Source organism: Salvia splendens, chromosome 13 (genome assembly GCF_004379255.2).
Source record: "Salvia splendens isolate huo1 chromosome 13, SspV2, whole genome shotgun sequence".
Taxonomy (NCBI): domain Eukaryota; kingdom Viridiplantae; phylum Streptophyta; class Magnoliopsida; order Lamiales; family Lamiaceae; genus Salvia; species Salvia splendens.
Genome location: NC_056044.1, coordinates 33483688 through 33505852, shown reverse-complemented (window position 1 = coordinate 33505852; position 22165 = coordinate 33483688). Strand labels below are relative to the sequence as shown.

General features: G+C 33.6%; 3 protein-coding genes and 1 long non-coding RNA gene across 6 annotated transcripts; all 4 read left to right on the top strand.

Moving 5' to 3' along the window:
* Nucleotides 1-1748: 1748 nt before the first annotated feature.
* LOC121761658 (receptor-like protein Cf-9 homolog) lies at nucleotides 1749-6477 on the top strand. Of its 3 annotated transcripts, none has more exons than XM_042157292.1 (6): nucleotides 1749-2424; nucleotides 2511-2582; nucleotides 2660-2731; nucleotides 2962-3033; nucleotides 3278-3418; nucleotides 5091-6477. In XM_042157292.1, exons 1-6 carry the CDS (start codon nucleotides 1794-1796, stop codon nucleotides 6362-6364), a joined length of 2262 nt encoding a protein of 753 aa, XP_042013226.1. In that variant the 5' UTR covers nucleotides 1749-1793; the 3' UTR covers nucleotides 6365-6477. The 3 variants fall into 3 exon arrangements, with proteins under 3 accessions (XP_042013226.1, XP_042013225.1, XP_042013228.1); XM_042157291.1 differs by having other exon boundaries at nucleotides 2890-3033; XM_042157294.1 differs by lacking the exon at nucleotides 2660-2731 and having other exon boundaries at nucleotides 2890-3033.
* Nucleotides 6458-20903, top strand: LOC121761659 (probable leucine-rich repeat receptor-like protein kinase At1g35710). Its single transcript, XM_042157295.1, has 7 exons — nucleotides 6458-6782; nucleotides 17851-18342; nucleotides 18749-18957; nucleotides 19048-19177; nucleotides 19319-19462; nucleotides 19645-19785; nucleotides 19869-20903. Exons 1-7 carry the CDS (start codon nucleotides 6458-6460, stop codon nucleotides 20417-20419), a joined length of 1992 nt encoding a protein of 663 aa, XP_042013229.1. The 3' UTR covers nucleotides 20420-20903.
* Nucleotides 11399-11693, top strand: LOC121761660. Its single transcript, XR_006042065.1, has 2 exons — nucleotides 11399-11499; nucleotides 11612-11693. It is a non-coding gene; the product is annotated as an uncharacterized LOC121761660 (long non-coding RNA).
* LOC121760933 (receptor-like protein 9DC3) lies at nucleotides 20423-20923 on the top strand. Its single transcript, XM_042156524.1, has one exon. The coding sequence runs from the start codon at nucleotides 20423-20425 to the stop codon at nucleotides 20921-20923; it is 501 nt and encodes a 166-aa protein (XP_042012458.1).
* Nucleotides 20924-22165: the final 1242 nt, after the last annotated feature.

The following is a 22165-nucleotide window of genomic DNA, read 5'->3' as shown; positions in this document are numbered from 1 at the left end:
CAAGAAAAATCAATGTAGTTTTTGCCAATAAAATATTGATCTCAAGTCAACTATACTGAAATATAGATAATTTTATCAGCAAATACCTCATAACGAGTAACCACTGTAGAAAATCGATTTCCATAATAATTATTGCACCCAGAAAAAAAATATATTTCCTCCATCCACTAAATATGACTTATTTACCTTCTTGGTTTCAATCAAGATGATCCAAAGTTGGAAATACCATTATCTCTAATTTATTCCCTTTTATACTTTTTTCTTTCCACTTAACACGTAATATAAAGCTGCACGAAATCTCGTGTCGCCTAAAGAAGGGGTCATCATCAGAGGGAGTAATATTTTTCTAGGTAACATGATGTATAGTACCAGTATGCCATATTTTATGTCCAAATTCCACCACAGCTATATGTTGATATATATATGTCCAATTGTCTATTCATAAAGCGACTATTTATTTAGTGATAAACGTAGACTTGACTTGAGACCACTATATTTGGACTGTATATTAAGGCATGCCTTGTTTTAAAGGTCTTTTGGTGATATGATTTCAACCATAAACACATCTTTCTTCTATTATCCAATCTAGTATTTATATAGTTGTATTTTACTCTCAACGTATCACGTAAATTAGGGGTACAAAATTTGATTAAGAGCTAAAAGTAATGAATACAAACAACAAATATATGTTGCATACAATGAATAAGTTTTCTACAGTATCACATTTATACCAATTTCATAGGCTAAAGGATTTGAGTTTATATCCAATATACTATACAAATAGATACTCATCCGTCCCATCTCAAGTAATTGACTGTTTTCAGGCACTTGTTTAGGGAAAATGACAATAAATAGTTAAAGTGGAAAGAAATTAAAGTAAGTAAGAAAATAATGTAGATATGCTTATCTTCTATGTTATTCACTCACTTACTTTACTTTCTCTCTACTTTAACTATTTACTATCATCATAGCAAAACAACGATTAAAAAGAAGTCAATCACTCGAGTTGGGACGGAGGGGGTATTAAATTACTAAACTACTCTTAATGATATAATGCCTTTGTCGCAGCTGAAATGACACATTTCTTAGTCGTACAAGATTTTAGAAACTGTTTGTTAATGTATTAATTAAAAAAAAATGTGAGTTTAAATATCAACCGTAGAAAAACATTATGAAAAAGGACATTGACTCGACTTAAGAAGTCTTCGTCTAGTGTCTGTAATTAGTCATGCATAGCAGTCGAAGACAAAAGGAGCTATCAATCTTTAATCACATGACAACGGTGATGAATTGATCGATGTAGTATCGTTTTCCAGTTAAGCTGTAATTAAATTCATTTTGGAATAAATTAACAAATTGAATTGAATATTGTAAATATTTTAGTTTAGAGGTATAGGAATATAATTTAATTAATTTTTTTACTTGACGTCATGGAAATATTTAAAGGACTGAAAGCCTCAATTTTTTTTAACACAACTTCAAGATCAGATCTACAGTCAACATGAGATTCCTTAATGTAGAGTTCTTTTTGTATACATAAACCATTTTCTCTTTTTCTAGGTAAATAATTTTGGTGTATAGGAATATAATTTTAAAGTAAATGAAAAATCATCACTATTATGTTTATGATAATAGACGACTTTTGGAGTATCATTTATTTCAAAAACAAAAGATAAACTCTCTCTCTCTCTCTCTCACACACACACACACACACACTTTTGAGGTATATATATAGTGGTAGCTCAAATCTTGTATACACCACACATTGGTAGCTACTTTTAAAATAAAGCCTAATGGATACATCTTCCCATCTCTACCTCCTTATAACATCATTCTTACTACTTCAATGGTTGATTGTTTATAGCTCAGCCAACTCAGATATAAACATCGATCGTTCGTCCCTTGTTGCTTTCAAATCTCAAATCTCTTTTGATCCCCATAATATATTAGCCAAAAATTGGAGTAGTGAGAGCAGTATTTGTAGTTGGATCGGAGTTACTTGTGATTCTCGCTATCACAGGGTGACTCAGTTGAATATATCGTCCTTGGGTCTTGCAGGAACCATTTCTCCAGAAATCGGAAATCTTTCTTTTCTTGTTTCTTTAGATGTTAGCAATAACTCTTTTCATGGTCCTATTCCCCATTCTATTTTCAACATGTCATTTTTACAAGTTTTGAATTTACGGATGAATAGTTTATCTAGTAGCCTACCAGATGATATCTGCAAACACAATCTGCGTAGACTGAATTATCTTCGTATTTCTCACAACGAGTTGTATGGGGAAATACCATTGAGTTTGGGGCAGTGTTCAAAGCTTGAGTATCTTTCTTTGTACAACAACAGTTTTAGTGGACATGTGCCAACACAAATTGGAAACTTGACATTGCTTCAAGAATTAGGTTTGGGTGCTAACTATTTAAGTGGTAAGATCTGATCTCAAGACTTCATATGACATGTACAAACTTATAAGTATATAATTGGATGTTGACTTGATGCAATTTATTCACAGGTAATATTCCAAAAGAGATCGGTGCTCTTACTAATTTACAAGCTTTGGGCCTTGGTCCCAGCATGTTAAGTGGTATGATCTTATGTCAAGCTCTTATATTCCTTGCATTTTGTTTTGTTTTGATTGCTTTTGATGCAATTTACGTACAGGCATTATTCCGAATGAAATTGGGAACTTGACAATTCTTCAATATTTGGACCTTGGTAACAACATGTTAAGTGGTAAGATCCTTTTCTCTCTCACTTTATCCATTTTTTTCTCTTCCTCTGTTTCTTTCTTTACCAGTAAAATCCGTACCATTTTCGAAGTTTCTATTTTTAAGAAATGGAGAGAGTACGAGTATATAATTGCATCTTGATTTTATGCAACTTTTACGCAGGTAATATTCCAAAAGAGATAACTCAGCTTACTAACTTACAAATCTTGGTCATGAGTAACAATAAGTTGTCAGGTTCATTGCGAAAGGAAATTGGGAATATGACATCCCTTACCAACTTATTGATTAACCGGAATGAATTAAGTGGTATGATATTTTCTCTATCATTGCATTCATTGCTTTATTCAACAGTTAAGATATATTAACCTTCCAGTTTTGGTAAAACCATTAACTAAAATTCAATATATTAAGATATTTTCCCTTTCATTGTTTTATCCTCTTTCAATTTGAAAATCTAGTGTATTTATCAATAGTATCTATCTAGTTTCTAGATTTATAAATTGATCGATAACTAAATTTATCTGTGGTTCATTTGTAATATCACGTACAGGTCATATTCCAAAAGGAATCTTTCTTCTCAATAATTTATATCAATTGGAAATGGCTGACAACCGACTTGGTGAATCATTGCCGACGGAAATTGGTAACACAACCATCCCAAATTTGATCCTTAACAACAATAATTTAAGCGGTATGATTTTCTATTTCCTTTCATAATGTAAATTATTCCCATTTCATTAATCATGTTTATTAGATAATTAATATTGCTTTTTATATCTTTTATGTTAATACAACATTTTTAATATAGGATCAGTCTATCCATATAGCAAAAGAAAATTTTATCCATGCAAATAAAAATGTGGACAATTAATCATATTAGATTACTATACCTTACACAAAATAGTACTAGTATTTTAGGCCATATTTTTTTGGTGGAAAAGTAATATTGGCAAGGAAAATAAATCCTAGGAATATGAATCACGGAAATATGAAATTAAAACACAAAAATTAAAATATAATAATTAAAATATTATATACAAATTCAGAAGAATATATATTATCATTAATAAAGCTAATTTTTAATTTGATAGTTTCAATATACGTATTTTATTAATATAAAATTATAATTTTTCTACTCCATAAAATAAGAAAATGTACATAATATTACTTAAAAGTTATCAATTACATTTAATTAAAATAGATATAAAGATAAACAACAATAATCCTTAGATGGAGAATGGCAAAAATAGAAAAAGTTAAGACTTGCAACAGAAATTGAACTAATTTCACCCTAATAAATTATTTATGCTTTGTTTGTTATGATTTTGAACTTATATTAACTAATTGAATTCAATCGAGTAATTGAAATATTAACTCAATTAACTAATTGACGTAATAATGTTTAATTTTTATTAACAAAATAATACTAATAAAAATAATAATAATGTAATCAATTATTTTAAAAGTATATTAAGATTTTATTTATATATTATTAATTATAAATATAATAATTAGAATATCATATTTTATAATGAATAATCTTAAATACTTAGATTAATTTTTTAATAGTTTTCAGTTTTTATAATAATAATAATAATAATAATAATAATAATAATAATAATAATAATAATAATTGATAGAGTAAGATAGAGATAGAAAGAAAAAACAATAAATGCATTTTTAGTGGAAAATGAGTCCCGCCTCATTAGAGAAAAAAAGAGTTAACAAAATTTGAAAGTTTATACTTTTTAGGGATGGTCTAAGAATGAAATAGTTCATTATCGTTATTTAGAGACGGAGGGAGTAATTGTTATACAAAATATATTATATATATAAACATGGAAAATGAATACCTGGGAAAGGTTGGGGAATTAGAATCCTAAACACTTTGTTTTTAGGATTCTGTTTACTTTCCAAATTTCATTAAAATTCAAACAAACAACGGAATTTAAATTTTTAAGGAATGAAATTATTTTCTCAGACACAATCTTGCAAACAAACATGGCTAGAGTATTTTTTGATAAATTAGTCATCTTTATTTTAGGCAAGAAACAATCAACCATTTTAAATTGTTCTCTTACTTTTGTCTTTTGCTTATTCTAATATCTATATTATCTCTCTCATACTTTATTATCTCCAACTATTTTATTTTATTTTATTTATCTTTACTTAACTCACTCAACACCATTTCTTGTATTGTTGTGATAGAGGTAGTAATTTGATAAAATTGTAAATCACGTACAATTTTTACCTATATATATTACAACGATGCATTAATTTATGGCAACGTTAGATCATTCTTTGTTATACGTTTGATTCATATAGATTAAACTGAAATTGACACGAATAAAATAAACTTTCAGGTCCGATCCCATCCACCTTTGTGAATCAATCAAAACTGATTAACTTGGAACTCTCTTCCAACAGCTTAAGTGGGGAGATTCCACCATCCATTTGCAACTTGAGATCCCTCAAACTCCTCTATTTGTCAAACAATAGTTTGGAAGGAGTAGTCCCAGATTGTCTTGGAAACTTTAGCACATCTCTGTTACTCCTCCATTTGAATGCAAATAAACTTAGTGGTCACATTCCATCAACATTTACAAAGGGTTGCAGTCTTCAGTCCTTCAATCTGAATGGAAACAAATTGGAAGGAACACTACCCCAAACCCTAGTCAACTGCAATGGACTGATGGGCATTAATATTGGTGGTAATAAAATACAAGGTGAGTTTCCCTTCTGGATGGAAACACTCCCTGAACTTCGCATCCTTGTGCTGAGGTCAAATAAGTTTAATGGTACAATGTTGGAGTCTGCAAACACTGAGAAGCCATTTCCAAAGTTGCAAGTCTTGGATGTTTCACAAAATGAATTTGTTGGCCCGCTACCTGATAGATATTTCAAGAACTTTCAAAGTATGATAGATGCCCATGAAAAGCAGACCGATGATGGAGCAGATTTGTTTCTGAAATTTATAGAGTTGACGCTCACTTTGAAAGGATTGGATCAGTTATTGGAGCGATTACTAAATACCTTTACAACTATTGACTTATCCTCCAACAAATTCTCTGGGAGCATTCCACCTTCTGTAGGGAATCTTAACTCACTTAGATACTTGAATTTGTCTTACAATACCATCGAAGGACATATACCATCATCTCTTGGAGGCATGAGTTTGCTTGAGTCGTTGGACTTGTCTTCAAACAAATTGGATGGAGAAATTCCAAGTGGATTGGCGAGGTTAACATTTCTTGCAAAGTTAAATCTTTCGATGAATAATCTCGAGGGACAGATACCACAATCTACTCAACTTTCCACATTTGGTAACGAATCATATGTGGGAAATGCAGGATTGTGCGGATTTCCATTGACAAAAAAATGTGAGGGGAGTGATGGAAAACCAGTATTTCCTCAAGACGAAGAAGATGGTGATGAGTACGGATTTATAGATGGATTTAGTTGGCGAAGTGTGGTGATGGGGTATGGATGTGGATTTGTAGTTGGAATTGGGATTGGTTACATGATTATAAGAAGTGGAAGGCCAAAATGGTTAGTTAAATTATTTTTTGTGGTTGGATATAATAATAGTAAGACGAAGAGAAGAAATAGAGCAAAAGCAACACCAAGGAGAAGATGATTCAAGACAAACATTGTGATTTCCTTGTTTTTCATTTGTAAATCTAGCATGGTGTGTGTATATATGATGTTTTGTAATTATGCTTTATAAAATATGCAATTAATGTTGCGTAACCTAGGATGGAAACTTTTGTTCAAAAACTTATTAGTTTTCAACATGTCAACTTTGGAAGTTTTGAATTTGAGGAATAATAGTTTGTGTAGTAGTCTACCTCTTGATATGTGCAAACACAATTTGCATAGACTGACGAGACTTCGTATTTCTTACAACGAGTTGTATGGGGAAATACCATCGAGTTTGGAGCAGTGTTCGCAGCTTGAGCATCTTTCTCTGCAGAGCAACAAATTCAGTGGACATGTACAAATTGGAAACTTGACCTTTCTTCGAATATTATACTTGGGTGCCAACAACTTAAGTGGTAAGCTCTTAATTATTTCCCTACCTTCTTTTTTAGGCTTTATTTTCCATGTTTCTTAATTCTTCAATTTCTATGGTTTATATCTACAAATATATACTTATTTAAATACTAAATCTTAATTGGAATGGATGTATATCTAAATTTTCGTATTACATGTATAAACTCATATAGGTAGATATTAATTGATAAAATTATACGGGCTTAATTTTAAAAAATAATTTAAGCTCTTATTAATTTACTATCTTTGGTAGGAATTTTTAAGAAATGTAATTGAACGTGAGTTGAAAAAATTAGCATAATGTGGGTCATACTTTTATATATTTGTTTTATAATAAAATGTGAGTTAGTGGAACGTGAGTCTACTACCAAGAGTGGTATAAACGAAGTGGAACAATTAATATGAGATATGCCAAAATGGAAAACTAAGACACATAATGGGGGACGGAGGGAGTATTTTTTTTATTGTTATACCTTTATCTATGAAAAATAGTCTCATTTGTGGACCATATAAGTTTTAAATTGATAAAATATGAGAGAAGAAGAGAGAATGTGTAAAATAGGAGAGATAAAGAAAAAAGTGATTATTTCTAGAAATAAAAATAGAACTAATTTGGTGGAAAGACTAAAGTGAAAAATGTGTACGGGGATAGAAATAGAAAAAGTGATGAAAAAGTTTATATAAATAGTAAAATGGAAATAGAACTGATTTTGGTGTACAGACCAAAAAATAATTAGACTATTTTTTGTGTATGAAAAATATTATTTAGACAAAATTATAGATTCACATAGCAATGTAAACGCATACAGAAATATAAATTTGTGATAATGCATTGTTTAATGACAACTATAGATCATTGGTTGTGTTAATGAATTTGAATCTATGTGTCGTATTATATAAATTTTCAGGTCCAATATTATCCACCGTAGTGAATCAATCAAGAATGATTTATTTAGGGCTTGGTCTCAACAGCTTTAGTGGAGAGATTCCACCATCCATTTGCAACATGAGATCCCTCCAAATCCTCTATTTATCATACAATTATTTTGAAGGGCCGATTCCAAAATGTATGGTGAACTTTAGCACATCTCTTTCAATCCTCCATTTGAATGCAAATAAACTTAATGGCCTCATCCCATCAACATTTCCAAAGGGTTGCAGTCTTCAGTCAATCAATCTGAATGACAACAAATTGGAAGGAACACTACCCCGAACCCAACTCAACTGCCGGGGTTTGTTGGGCATCGACATTGGCGATAATGAAATACAAGATTCATTTTCCCTTTTGAATGGAAACACTCCCTCAACTTCGCATCCTCGTCTTGAGGTCAAATAAATTTAATGGTATGATGTTGGTGTCACGCCCGCATTTTCTAAGGATAGAAAACACGGTTGATTGCGACTAGGCGACACTACTAAAAATTTGACATATTATTACATTAAATTAGTCACACTTTATTAAAACTGTGAGCATAGATACTCAAACAATACATTGACCTTTCATCACATTTATATCATACACTAACGTTACACTGGAGTTAGATGTCATTTGAATAATCATATACTCACACTTCTGTTACGTAGAATAATGGAAACTTGCTCCTATTATTGCTCAAGGAATATATATTTTCATAAGTGAATATTTAAACATGATTCAAAAAAGGAAAATTCAAATTACTCAAAATAAGTTTAATTAGTGAAGAAAGTAATTAAAAACCACATACTGAAAAGATAATTGATAAAAATAAATTAAGTAGAAACTATTTGTTTTATTGTATACTCCATAAATTTTTTTATATTAATACTTTAAAATTATTATTATATTATTGATTTATATGATGTGTTTTATTTATTTAAATTTTAAGCGTTACATTAATTAACCAAGTCATATATGGAACTAACCTTAATCTTAATGTTACATTGTAATTTAAAAAATATATAAAATGTATAAAAACTTTAAACTACGCAGCATCATTGAATTCTTACTTTTCGTGAAAAAGTACATTATTTTTATTACTCCCGCCTACAATTTTTAGGGAATTAGCGGTTGATTACCAAAATTTTTCTATTCCTCCCGCCTACAAACCCAAAACCCTACCCCTCTCAAATTTCAACACTTCTCGTTGGGGAAAAAATAGTGACAGTCTCGGAGTCTCGGATTACTTCGCACAGGAGAAGAGAGTACGCTAGCGTGTTCCGGTATTTTTGTCATCCTTGCCCTATCTATAAATCTATAGATTGTTTTAACACTTCTCTTTAATTCTCTATATTTTGCGGTGTAATTGAATCTTCGAATCATTCAATTTGTATATGAATTTTTTGGGGTATGTTATTCCTTTCCAATTGGGGTAATTTACGAATTACATTGCTGTTTGTGAATAGGTGGGTTTAGTGTTTAAGATTTTGATGATTTGTTGATGGTGTCTAGTGAACATGAGAGGGATTCATGTCATGGGCGTTTTTGTGCTATTGTTTGATCGGATTGGCTGTTTCTGATTGCATTCAGTATTCTAACCATTCAATCCTAAAAGTTTTCTATGCTTATTTTATTGTTGTAATATATGCAGTTATGGCTTCTAAAGGACGAAGGCAATGTAAAAAGAATGTTCGTTTACAAGATGAATCAGATATATCACATCAAAGGTTGAAAAATCCTGAAGGTAAAAAGACAATTGGATAGAGCATGCTCATGCTCATCAATTGGTTTTATTTGATTTTTGCTATATGATATTCTTTTCCAAGTGGGGGGGGGGGGTTATTTACACATTACACTGCTCTTTGTAGATATGTGGGTTTTGTGTTTTGGATGTTGATGATTTCTTGAATGTGTTTAGTGAAAAAGAGATGGATTCATGTCTTGGGTGTCTTGTTTGAGATGTATTTGCTAGTTTTATATGGTTGTTTAGTGATGGAGTGCAGAACTTGATCTTTTTTTTTTACTTTGAATGTGAAATATAGCAAGGAGATATATCCTTAATCATTTTCATATTTTTTTTGGGTTATTAGCCTTGCGTCAAATGGATAGGGTAATCTATAGGTTGTATGCTTTTCTTCATTTTCATTTTTTTTTTGCCAAAGGAGCTTGCATTTGTCGCGTCTACCATCTTTGTGTGTTAAGTTTCTATGTGGACTTACTTTTGTACATGGAAATAATTTAATCTATTTGAATATATATTTTATAATGATATGCAGATTTTACTACCAGGACTACATTAGGCAGAAGAATTTATAATAGAAACATACATCAAGAAGATTCAAACATAGTCACACGTTCAAACCATGAGGATATGAGCATTGATATTGAACTAGAGGAAGATGAAGGTAATGGACAATCAAACACTATGACACGTTATGTAAGCTTTTTTTATTATTAGACTAATCCTATTAATTTTTTTATAGTTCAAGACGGTGCATTTGGAGCTAGCATTGTTGAAAAGGAAAGTAGAGGTCCTACCTATATGAAAAATATATGGGGTCGTCCTTTAAACTTACCACTCATGTCAGTTGAATATAATGAGTTCGGTCAACCTATAGGTGGTGAGAAAAGCAAGCTTTGTCATTTCTTAGGTTCGCTTGCGAGAAATGGCAAATATTGTCCAATAGATATTAAAAATTGGCATGCTATGACAAAGGAGAATAAAGATGAGATGCTCAAAGTTGTAAAGGTAATAACATTTAAAGAAAGCTAAGGTTATTTAATTTATCATTTAATTACTCGATTATATACACATATTTTTAACATTGACTGACTATGTGTCATGCAGTTACAGTTCGAGATCCCTATCATTGCCGAGAAGTGGATTTTAAGCTCCATCGGACTTAAATGGAGAACTTGGAAGCATCATTTAAAAACGAGATATTGGGCCGACGTATCTATTGAGCATTTAATTCATGATCGAGATGATAGAGTTTTAGAAGATCAATGGATCAATCTTCTTGCTTATTGGAGAACCGATAATGCAAAGGTAAATTTAATACATCCATATAATAATCATTTCATTTGAACTATGAATTTACGCATCCTTTTTTACTTGCTTTTAGAATACAAGTAAGAGAAACAAAAATGCTCGAGCCAAAAAGGTAATGAATCAAAGAACAGGGAAAACGTCATTTGCACAAGTTAAGGCCAAATTGGTAATGTTTTATTTCTTATATATTGAATTTTATCATTGATTTTTATAATATGCTAGTAACCTAATAATATGCATATTCATAGACAAAGGAACAAGGACGATGCCCGACTCGTGCTCAACTGTTTAGCTCCTGTTTTGTTTCTTCAAATGGGAACTCAAGTGATGTTGTCTCGAGTAAAATTGTATGTGTTATTGATATGTTTGTTATATCAAATTTATTATATTTTAATTTATACATTAATTTTTATTTTATAAATAGGCAGCTATGGCAGAATATAGGGATCAACTTTCGGAAGGTTCTGAAGATGTAATTGCTCCAAATGATGTATTTGCCCAAGTCGTAGGGAAGGACAGACCTGGTCAAGTAAGAATGATGGGTCAAGGAGTGTGTCCTTCAGATGTGTGGAATGGAACTCCTATAAACACATCAGATCGTTTAATAAGTGAGTATAGAGAAACAATTGCACGACTAGAGGCAATGCTTGGAGCACAACAAAGACCTTGTGCTTCACAAGCAGACGCAAGGCCAAATGCGATAGCATCTGAATCTCGTTCACTACGTTCTACAACGGCTGAAACTGATCAGGTATCTTTATTATTTTTTTACAGTTCTGACTTCTGAAATATATATATCATAGTCATATATATTTATATATGTAGATTTAAAATGCTTATTTATTTATTTTGGTTTCTTGGAGGTTGGAAAATATGTTTCTTTGAGAAGTATTCTCACGAAGAAAATCGTTGCTAAAGGATTTATTCAGAGCATTGATCCAAATATAAAAGTTGGGGGACAAATGTTAGGATTGAATTGGTGTGAAATTAATGTTAAAGTTGTGATTGAGCCGAAGGAACAATTGATTAGGCCTTACGACAACTTTCAAGAACTTTCCCAGACAGTTGGTGATATGATTGCTTGGCCATCTTCCTTGGTATTCTCTATCAATTATTTATTATACTACTATATAATTATTAAATGCATTTTAGTTTGATTCTAAGTATATTTTCATCTTATATATGTAGGTGACTCCCATTGAGTAGTGACAATTTGTTGATTCACATATGGATTCAAGGTAATCTATTGTTAATTAGTTAACTAATTATATTGATTACATGATCAATCTTGGTTTATTCTGTTTAGTGTTTCTTTCAATGTTAAATAATTTGTTCTAGGAAGTTGATTTATTTGAGGTTTTATTCTATAGAACACATGTAACTTTTCAACTCATGATAGTAATTTAAAATTTTTAAATTTTTTGCAGGGCACGTTGCAGAGGAACTTGTTCTTTCGACGAATAGGAAGAAGAGGCTCACACAAATTGTGTTATGCTCTTTATAATAGATTATGCTTTATAGTCTGTGCTAGTATGCTCACATAGTTTAAGAAGAAAATGAATTGGCATTTCATATTGTTGGAATACATGTTTAGAGTTTTGAAATACTTTGGATTTTTATATATTTGAATGTTAATTTATTTACATGATTTGTTGATAAAAGTTTGTTGGCTTATTAATTTTAGTTTATTTTTGTATTTTGTATATGGAAGTAACAAAAATATTTATATATTTAAAAAATATATAATTTTAAGCATTTAAAGGATGAAATTATATTTTTTTAATATTCGAAGGACCTATGTATAAATTATGGAATTTCGTAGGTGAAAATTGTAAATTACATACAATCAGGGGGGTAATGTAATTAGAACCATTCACATGTAGTATTTTTAAAAATTTTCATACGTACTAAGATAGTGTAATCTCAGATTATGTCTTATGACATTCTTGAATGACACTATAAGTGATTTTACATTACGTTTCCAAGTGAAATAGTAGACCCTCTATTCTTTCACTCAAACTATTATTACATCTTTCGTTATCACACTTGCACCCACTGTGATTATAGATGAAGTGTAATAAAAAAATATATATGCTGACATTTTTAAGTGTGATAACAGACCATTTTTTTAGTAGTGCGAGGGTTAAAGAAGCGGGGAAGAAATGGGAAAATCAACACAACTCGACCATAGCTCAAAATGAGTTAGAATAACTCAAATAAAATCATAGTATCATTTCAACAATTGAGAACTCAAAGGGATTATATCTCAACAATACATAAACTCAAAAGAAACAACATTCAGCGGAAGCGAGAGAAGAATAATATTATGTATGAAGACACAATATATTCAGAACATTTAAAACAAACACAAATCTTCACCAGCTCTGCTCAACACCCACCGCGCCCGACACAGCTCAACCTGCACATTTTAAAAAAAAATGCAAAGCTGAGTACTTGATGCACTCAGTGGACTCATGCTGAAAACATTTTATAAAAATAAGGTATTTATCATGCCATTAACGAGTGACCTCGGGGTTTTAACTTTGAAAGGGTCCGCGTCACTAAAACATCTCACCAGCATCATCATCATCATCAACCTCAACATCATCAACATCACCATACCATATCTGAACGTACATGACAAGGAATGTGGCCACATTCCAAGCCACTAGACCGGCCAACTCAAAGAGATAGCGCACGATCTACGGGGTGTACACTAGCCTGACTAGGGACTCACTCCCTAGTCAGACCCGAATTCGATTAACCATACATGGCAAAAGCCACTTCAGATAGGTCTCATAGCAACACAAAAATATGGCATGGCAAACATATTTCGCAAAAATAAATATACTTAGGACATAGTCCTTATTTAAAAAGAAAGCCCACCTCGTTCGTTTAAAGCCTTGACTTGTGTTCCATTCCGTTCTTGAAAAGCGTGTGTGAAGTCACCCGTTGATTTAATGGACTCCGAGCCAATCTTCCATTCAATTAATTTGGCGGTAAGCTTGCCGCCTCCATCGCCTTCTCTCCGTTGCGCCGCCATCGCCGTCACTCCCCTATCTTTCCCTCATCTCTGCCACAGCGCCGCTGCTGTCCAAGATCTGTCGGCGTCGTCGCTGCCAGGTCAGCCGCCGCTGCTCCAGATCGAGACAGCCGCTGAGATCCCCGCTGCAGCACGGACGTTGCTGCTCCGCCATTCGCTGCTGTCACCGCCGTTCAGCCGAGCAGCCGTTGTCCGCCATTCGCTGCTGCTGTCAAAGTGTTGCCGGTGTCTTCCTTCTCAACATTTTGTTTCTTATCTCCCCTTCGTTTATTTTGCCTCTTTCTTGGAGACCTATCCAAGCACTGCAGCGCCGTCACCGTCGCCGGTGCACGACTTCCATCTGCTTCGTGGCAGCGCCGCTGCACTCCACCACCATGGGAGTCCGTCGTCGTCGCGGTCTGTCCCTGCTCCCCGTTGCTCCTCGCCCTCGCTGCCACTGCCGGACACGCACAGGTAGCGGCGTCGCCTTCTTGTGTGGTGAAGAATCTGCCTTTCATAATCTGAACTTCTGCCCCCTCCTTTTTGAGAGAATGTGTAACGTGAAAGTAAATAGATTATTGTGTAACGTGAAAGTAAATAGATTATTGCTAGGGTTTGCTGAAACTGATTTGGTTCCTAATTTTCAGCTAGCGCGGATCATGGCCTGAAAGATTTTATGGAGCCGAAAATTTTTGTGTTGGCCGTTTAATTCTTTATAGAATAATTGGGCTTCGAAATGTCACGCCTGCATTTTTTAAGGATAGAAAACACGGTTGATCGCGACTAGGGGATGGTTAAAGAAGCGAGGAAGAAAGGGGGAAATCAACACAACTCGACCATAGCTCGAAACAAATGGGAATAGCTCGAATAAAAATCAGAGTATCATCTCAACAATTGACAACTCAAAGGGATTATATCTCAACAATACATAAACTCAAAAGAGACAACATTCAGCAACTCGAAACAAAATTATCTCAACAATACTTGGCGAAAGAAACAATATTCAGTGGAAGCATTTCGAGAGTAGAATAATGTTATGTATGAAGACATAATATATTCAGAAAGTTTTATTTACTATCTTCTTCACTTTATGCTCAACACTCACCCGCTCGTCACCGCTCAACCTGTACATAGGGAAAAATATGGCAAGACAAACACTTTCCACCTCCTTTCACATAAAAAGTATTTAGGACATAGTCCTTATTTAAAAAGAAAGTCCACCTCAAAAGCTTACTCCTTAACCACTTTCTGTTCCCACCGCAAACAACGTGCACAAGCTCACCCTTTTCGAAATAACATAATATGCAACAATTAGACTTTGCAAAATAAATTAATTTAAACCATGCATGCATCCTAAGTGTGTGCTCAATTTATCCTTCGTTCACATATACTCAAAACGGATTTATCAATTAAACACCAAAGTTCCCAACATAGAAAATTCTTCGTCATCACCGAAATTAGGTGGAATGAAAAAGAAACTGTGTAACTTACTATACTCCCAACAATAACCCACGTGTATATACTCCTTTCACAACACAGTACATAGTATTAGTATATTCCATATTCCACAATTGCAAAAGAAAAAGGGAAAATATTAAAAAATATACTCTAGCCCCGAATCCAATTCGTCTTCTTCAAAAAAACCAACAACAACTCTTTCTCTCCCTACTTCTCAAATTCTTTATTTTTACTCTCTCTCTCTGTCTGACCTCTTCTGCAGTTCACCAAAACAGAAACGATCCCAACTCATCTCCCTCGTTTCCAACTCGGCGCCGCCTCACGCCTCTCCATCGCCGCCATCGATACTGTGTTGCCGCTGTCTCTGTCTCAGCACCGTCGTCGCCATCACACTGCAATCCAGCCGCTACCCAGCTCCTCCGTCGGCAGCGACGCTGCTACTCACAACCGGTAAGTCCCTCTCCCTCATATTATTAAGTTTTTTTTATTTATTGTTTGCCTTCAAATATTTATGGGCAGAAACGGATTTACAAGATCTGGAGATTAAAGAAACGAGAGGATAGTTTCTAATGGCCCTAAAGATCGAGACTTTTCAAACATAAGACTCTATCAAGCACAAATCATTCAACAGTTTCAAAAATTTCAATTCGTGTACTACTATGAATGTTTGGATGTTAATCTGCAGAGGACTTCCAAAATTAGGGAGTATACCTTTGGAATGAAGAGAACAGTTTGAGATTGCAGAGAGGTGATTATTTCACAGGCTGCTCAATTGTTTTCCTCTCAACTGTGACAAGAAAAATATGGTGCTATGGGTTTAATATCCAGCGAGTTATATACACTGAATTGAAGTGGAAGATTATACCTTTGTTGGAAGGGAAGAAAACTGCACTGGAAATTATGAAACAGGAAATTATGAAACGGGTGATAAAAGATGCAGTTGTGGGGAGAGATATATAATGCAGAGATTAGATTTGTTTGTTGGAGAGATTTTTGTGGGTGGAGATATTGATGGAAAAAAAACGTGTAGGAGGGTTTAGAGGAAGGGATTTATGTTGGCGGCAGGAATTCAATAGGAATTATGAATAAATGGCCATATTAAAAGTAGCCCAATTGAATAAGTATAAATGGGCTAAAAAAAATAGACAAAAGTGATAGGCCCAAAAATATATAATTTCAGTACGTTGATTAACTTGTGGTGTTTTATTATTTTAGTACTTTGGTGTTATTCCATGTACATTGTAAACGAACGCCCAAATTTTCCCATCGACGACTCTCACGTCAATCTCGTCGACAACTTACACCACACAATTAATCAACAATAACTCAAGGATTCACTATTTCCATTCACAACCAATCGAAACGAAGACGGTATTTTATTCAAGGTCTATCACTCGCTCGTTCTCAAAACAAAAATCTTAGTTTAAAAAGATAGAAAAAAAAACCGGGTATTACAAGTTTCATAAAAAGAATTGGGCTAGGAAAAATAAATAAATTAGGTAGAAAAAGAATGATTGTTATAGGCCCCAAAAATGATTATATATTTCTATCGACAAACGAAACAAAGGCAGAAATTTTCAGGGGCACAAACGATGTCACTACGAGAACAAATAAAAAGATAGAAAAAGTCGGGGTATTACAGTTGGTGGATTCAAACTCAAACACAGAGCTACCATTTCCAAAGTTGCAAGTCTTTGATTCATCGCAGAATGAATTTGTTGGCCCTCTACCTGTTAGATATATCAACAACTTTCGAGGTATGATCGATGCAAATGAAAACTAGATTGATGATGGTGCAAATCATATCAGCTGCCGTTTTCTCAATAGTTTGTGTTGATTCAAACTCACAAATCTCACGCTTCTTTTATATATCTACTTGAAGCAGATGATCGAATAATAGCTGCCCACTAAACAGACATTAAACCACTAATTACATTCCTAATAAAATAGAGAATCTGGCTTTCTGCCAATAATGATGATCTCAAACTCATCGATGATAAACCAATAAAGAAATGGTGTTTCTCCGATACTCCTTATTCCCGAAATACAACTTTCCGGCCATGACATCACGTGGGATTTAATCAAACATTTAGAGCTCTTCTCACGGCGAGATAATATTTTGGGTATTTCGGCAAACAGTTGAAGCGCAATATAGCAAGACATATGAATAAGTTTTACATGATGAGTATTATTGACATCGCTTTTGCGTGTTTAAATATTCTGTCAAATTGTTAAATGTCACTTCAGTTATCGTAAAAATATTAAAGATGTCAACATTCATATTGAGATCACTTTCATCGACTTAGTAAATAATTCTAGAAATGTAATCAATTATGAAGCTGCCGCGGCATCATCAATAATTCATGGCTTTGACTTTACCTAATGCTTTCATATTTGTTACAATCTCCTTATAATAAATATCCTACACACATACATGTATATACATCGTATCTCAATCACAAAATACTACAATCGAAATCAAGTCGAAAATGGTAAAATCTTCTCATTTTCTCCTCCTTAATCCACTCTTGTCAGTTCACTATTTGATGTATTACAGCTTAGCTACCGATATCAATACCGATCGTTCTTCACTTCTTGCGTTAAAATCTCAAATCACTTCAGATCCATCAAATATACTGAACAAAAATTGGAGCACTGAAGCCAGTGTCTGCAGTTGGATCGGAGTTACTTGTGATTTTCTCCTTAATAGGGTGACTAAGTTGAACATATCGAATATGGGTCTTGTCGGAACCATCCCACCAGAAATCGGAAATCTTTCTTCTCTCGTTTCTTTAGACATGATCGACAACTCTTTTCATGGTCCTATTCCCCCATCTATCTTTAACATGTCAAATTTAGAAGTCTTGAGTTTGAGGAATAATAGTTTGTCTAGTAGTCTACCTCTTGATATGTGCATACACAATCTTGATCGGCTCAAGATTCTTTCTATCTCTGACAACGAGATGTATGGGAATATACCATCGAGTTTGGAGCAGTGTTCGCAGCTCGAATTTCTGAATTTGTACAACAACAAATTTGATGGATTTGTGCCAAGGGAACTTGGGAACTTGACCAAGCTTCAAACGTTGAACATTGGTGCAAATAAGTTGACAGGTAATTTCATCTTATCTCCATGGACTATAGTCAAATAATTCTTTTCAATGTCATCTTCTATTATTTTTTTATAGTCATATACGTAGAGATCATTATTATAATTAGGTATTGTCCATATTTTAAAAATTATGTTAGACTTTTTAATTACCTAAAAGTTAGGGAATAGGAATTCTTCAAAGTTGTACTCCGTACTAGTTTTTCTTGATTTCTGAATTTTAATTACTTTTCTTGTAAGAAAAAAAATCCAACAAATACGTATAATAATTTCAAAGTCAAGAGTCATAGTATTATATTTTAGGTCTTAGTCCTACTAAACAAATAGGCATAACTTTGTGCAAATTTAAATTATTATTATGCTATATATACTAAATATTATGCACATGCAATTGGATTTGATTTCATGCAGGTAATATTTCAGAAGAGATTGGTCGTCTCACAAATTTACAAGGTTTGCGGATGAGATCCAACAAGTTAAAAGGCACATTGCCAGAAACTATTTTCAGCATGTCATCCTTGCAATATGCTGACTTTGCCTATAATGAACTAAGTGGACCATTGTCACCACAAATTGGAAACATGACATCCCTTCTCAGAATAGGCCTTGAATCCAAAGTGGTATTATCATTCTTCATTCCTCTCAAAATTTTCTTTAACATTTGCCCTTTTCAGTCACTTAAGTTGGTGATTTTAGGTACTATCCCAAAGGAGATTGGTCGTCTTCCTAACTTCGAGCGATTGAGCATGTCTGGTAATGACTTTAGTGGTTCGTTGCCAAGAGAAATTGGGAACTTGACAATTATGTATGGATTGTTCATTCACAGCAATGAGTTAAGTGGTATGATCTTGCTCTCTTTCACGTACAATTCTTTTGTTTTATGATCATATCGACCGTTTTTTATTAATTTCATAATACACAAATGGCGTAGCGTTGTTATGTGGTATTCAAATTCGATTTTCAAATTTCATATTTGTACAGGTCATATTCCAGCAGAGATTGGTCGTCTTGTTAACCTGGTGGAGTTGCAATTGGAAATAAACCATTTCGAAGGATCACTGCCAAAAGAGATAGGAAACATGACACTCCTTAGCTACTTGTGGCTGAACAACAACAATTTTACTGGTACGTTTTCATGTCTCTTTCTATATTATTGGATTATAAAGTTACATTAATTACCTAATTTGATCTTTTGTTAATTGTTGCCTTTTCTTATCATCTATTGTAGCATTGTGTAACATGTATCTTATACTACTAGATGCTTAAAAAATAACTAAATATATGTGGGAATGATTTATAATCTCAAGGTACTATTCCAAAAGGAATATTTCTTCTCAACAATTTATTGCAATTGAACATCGCAAGCAACGAACTTCATGGACCATTGCCGAGAGAAATTGCTAACCCAAACATTCAAGATCTGTGGCTTCACTACAACAAATTAAGCGGTATGATTTTCTATCTAATTTTCCACTTTCATAATGCCTAAACAATGTGTAGTTATTAAAGCAAAAAATGGTTACTATTTCAGGTCGGATACCATCCACCATTGTGAATCAGTCAAGGCTAATTAATTTAGCACTATATTCCAACAACTTTAACGGAGAGATTCCACCAACCATTTGCAACTTGAGATCCCTCAAAATTCTCTATATATCAGACAATAATTTGGAAGGAACTATTCCAGATTGTATAGGAAATTTGAGTACATCTCTGTCTATCCTCAATTTGAGTGGAAACAAGTTCACTGGACACATCCCTTCAACATTCCCAAAGGGCTGCAATCTTGAGTCAATCAATCTGAATGGAAACAAATTGGAAGGAACACTACCCCGAACCCTACTCAACTGCTTAGGTTTGCAGGGTATCTACATTGGTAATAATGAAATACGAGATGCGTTTCCGTTTTGGATGGAAACACTCCCTCAACTCCGTATCCTCATATTGAGGTCAAATAAGTTCGATGGTACAATGTTGGTGGATTCAAACACCGAGCAACCATTTCTAAAGTTGCAGGTATTGGATGTATCACATAATGAATTTGTTGGCTTTCTACCTGATAGATATTTCAAGAATTTTTGAGGTATGATAGATGCCAAGGAAAACCAGATTGATGATGCTAATTTGTTTCTAAGATTTATAAGGTTGAAGCTCACATTGAAAGGATTGGATCAGTTATTGTTGTGGCTGTTGGATACCTTAACAACTATCGACTTATCCTCCAACAGATTCTCTGGGAGTATTCCACCTTCTCTAGGAAATCTTAACACTCTTAGATTCTTGAATTTGTCTCGCAATACCCTCGGAGGGCATATACCGTCATCTCTTGGACGCATGAGTTTGCTTGAGTCGTTGGACTTGTCTTCAAACAAACTGGATGGAGAAATTCCAAGTGGATTGGCGAGGTTAACATTTCTTGCAAAGTTAAATCTTTCGATGAATAATCTCGAGGGACAGATACCACAATCTACTCAACTTTCCACATTTGGTAACGAATCATATGTGGGAAATGTAGGATTGTGCGGATTTCCATTGACAAAAAAATGTGAGGGGAGTGATGGAAAACCAGTATTTCCTCAAGACTAAGAAGATGGTGATGAGTATGGATTTGGTTGGCGAAGTGTGGTGATGGGTTATGGATGTCGATTTGTAGTTGGAATTGGACTGGGTTACATGATTATAAGAAGTGGAAGGCCAAAATGGTTAGTTGAATTCATTTTTAGGGTTGGATACAATAATAATAAGACGAAGAGAAGAAATAGAGCAAAAGCAACCACAAGGAGAAGGTAATTCAAGACCAACATTTTGATTTCCTTGTGCTTCATTTGTAACTCTAGCATAATGGGTGTATATATGATGTTTTGTAATTATTCTTTGTAAAATATGCAATTAATGTTGTATATCTAAGGTTTGCTACTTTTGTTCACAAAAACATATACATATTGATTCTATTGTGCGACTAAGCTCTTTCATGCAATCTTGGAGCCATATTTATACTACTTTGTAACGAGCAGAAGTATAATATTTCAATGTTCAAAAAATTAAATATTGAATTGTTCAAAAATATAGATTAATGACCATGGGAAGCATACCAAATGTTGTCGAGTTGCTCTCGAAATTCAATTTTTAATCCTAAAATAAATCTGGATTTTGGAGATGATGATGAGTCTGGATTTGTAGATGGATTTGGTTGGCGAAGTGTGGTGACGGGATATGGATGTGGATTTTTATTGCATTGGTTATGTTATTCAAGTTAGGATTTGATTTTATTATTATTAGTCAAAGGAGACCTCCATGGCATAGCAAGACATTTCCCGTCCATTCATGTCGCCGCATAGCGTGACAAGCTTATAATTATGCATAAATTTCATCGTGAGGTCAGCATAGTTTTCGGTAACCTCACCCAAACTCTCCAGTCACTGAATTCCCAAGACCACGTCCGAACTATGAATTCCCAACCTTGTGCCCTTGAATCAATAACTTCGCACGCTCACACTTCTCGTTACAGCTTAACGACGCCCCATTGCTCAAATACACGCGAAAAGGTTTGGTTGGTTTAACCTCCAATCCAAGTTTCTTCACCATATCAGGATTTGAGTTATGAGCATGAGTTTGTTTTGCCATGACTGAGTTCAAAGAAGATGGGAGGGCGGCGGAGCTGAAGGAGAAATCAAGAGGAGATTAGGGTTTTGGAAAAGATAATCTATATGAATGATGATATGAGTAACGATGGGATTAAATATATATATAGGAGGCAAGATATCATCTTGGAAATAGATTATTTCTCTTTTGTTTAGAGATATCAATGAGATTTGGGATCTTCCTAAT

Coding starts and splice junctions, on each gene's coding strand:
- LOC121760933 (XM_042156524.1), top strand. CDS start 20,423: ATGATAGATGCCAAGGAAAACCAGATTGATGATGCTAATTTGTTTCTA.
- LOC121761659 (XM_042157295.1), top strand. CDS start 6,458: ATGCAATTAATGTTGCGTAACCTAGGATGGAAACTTTTGTTCAAAAAC. Junction 6,783..17,850: donor GGGTGCCAACAACTTAAGTG/GTAAGCTCTTAA, acceptor AAATCACTTCAG/ATCCATCAAATATACTGAAC. Junction 18,958..19,047: donor TAGGCCTTGAATCCAAAGTG/GTATTATCATTC, acceptor ACTATCCCAAAG/GAGATTGGTCGTCTTCCTAA.
- LOC121761658 (XM_042157291.1), top strand. CDS start 1,794: ATGGATACATCTTCCCATCTCTACCTCCTTATAACATCATTCTTACTA. Junction 2,425..2,510: donor GGGTGCTAACTATTTAAGTG/GTAAGATCTGAT, acceptor ATTTATTCACAG/GTAATATTCCAAAAGAGATC. Junction 3,034..3,277: donor TAACCGGAATGAATTAAGTG/GTATGATATTTT, acceptor TATCACGTACAG/GTCATATTCCAAAAGGAATC.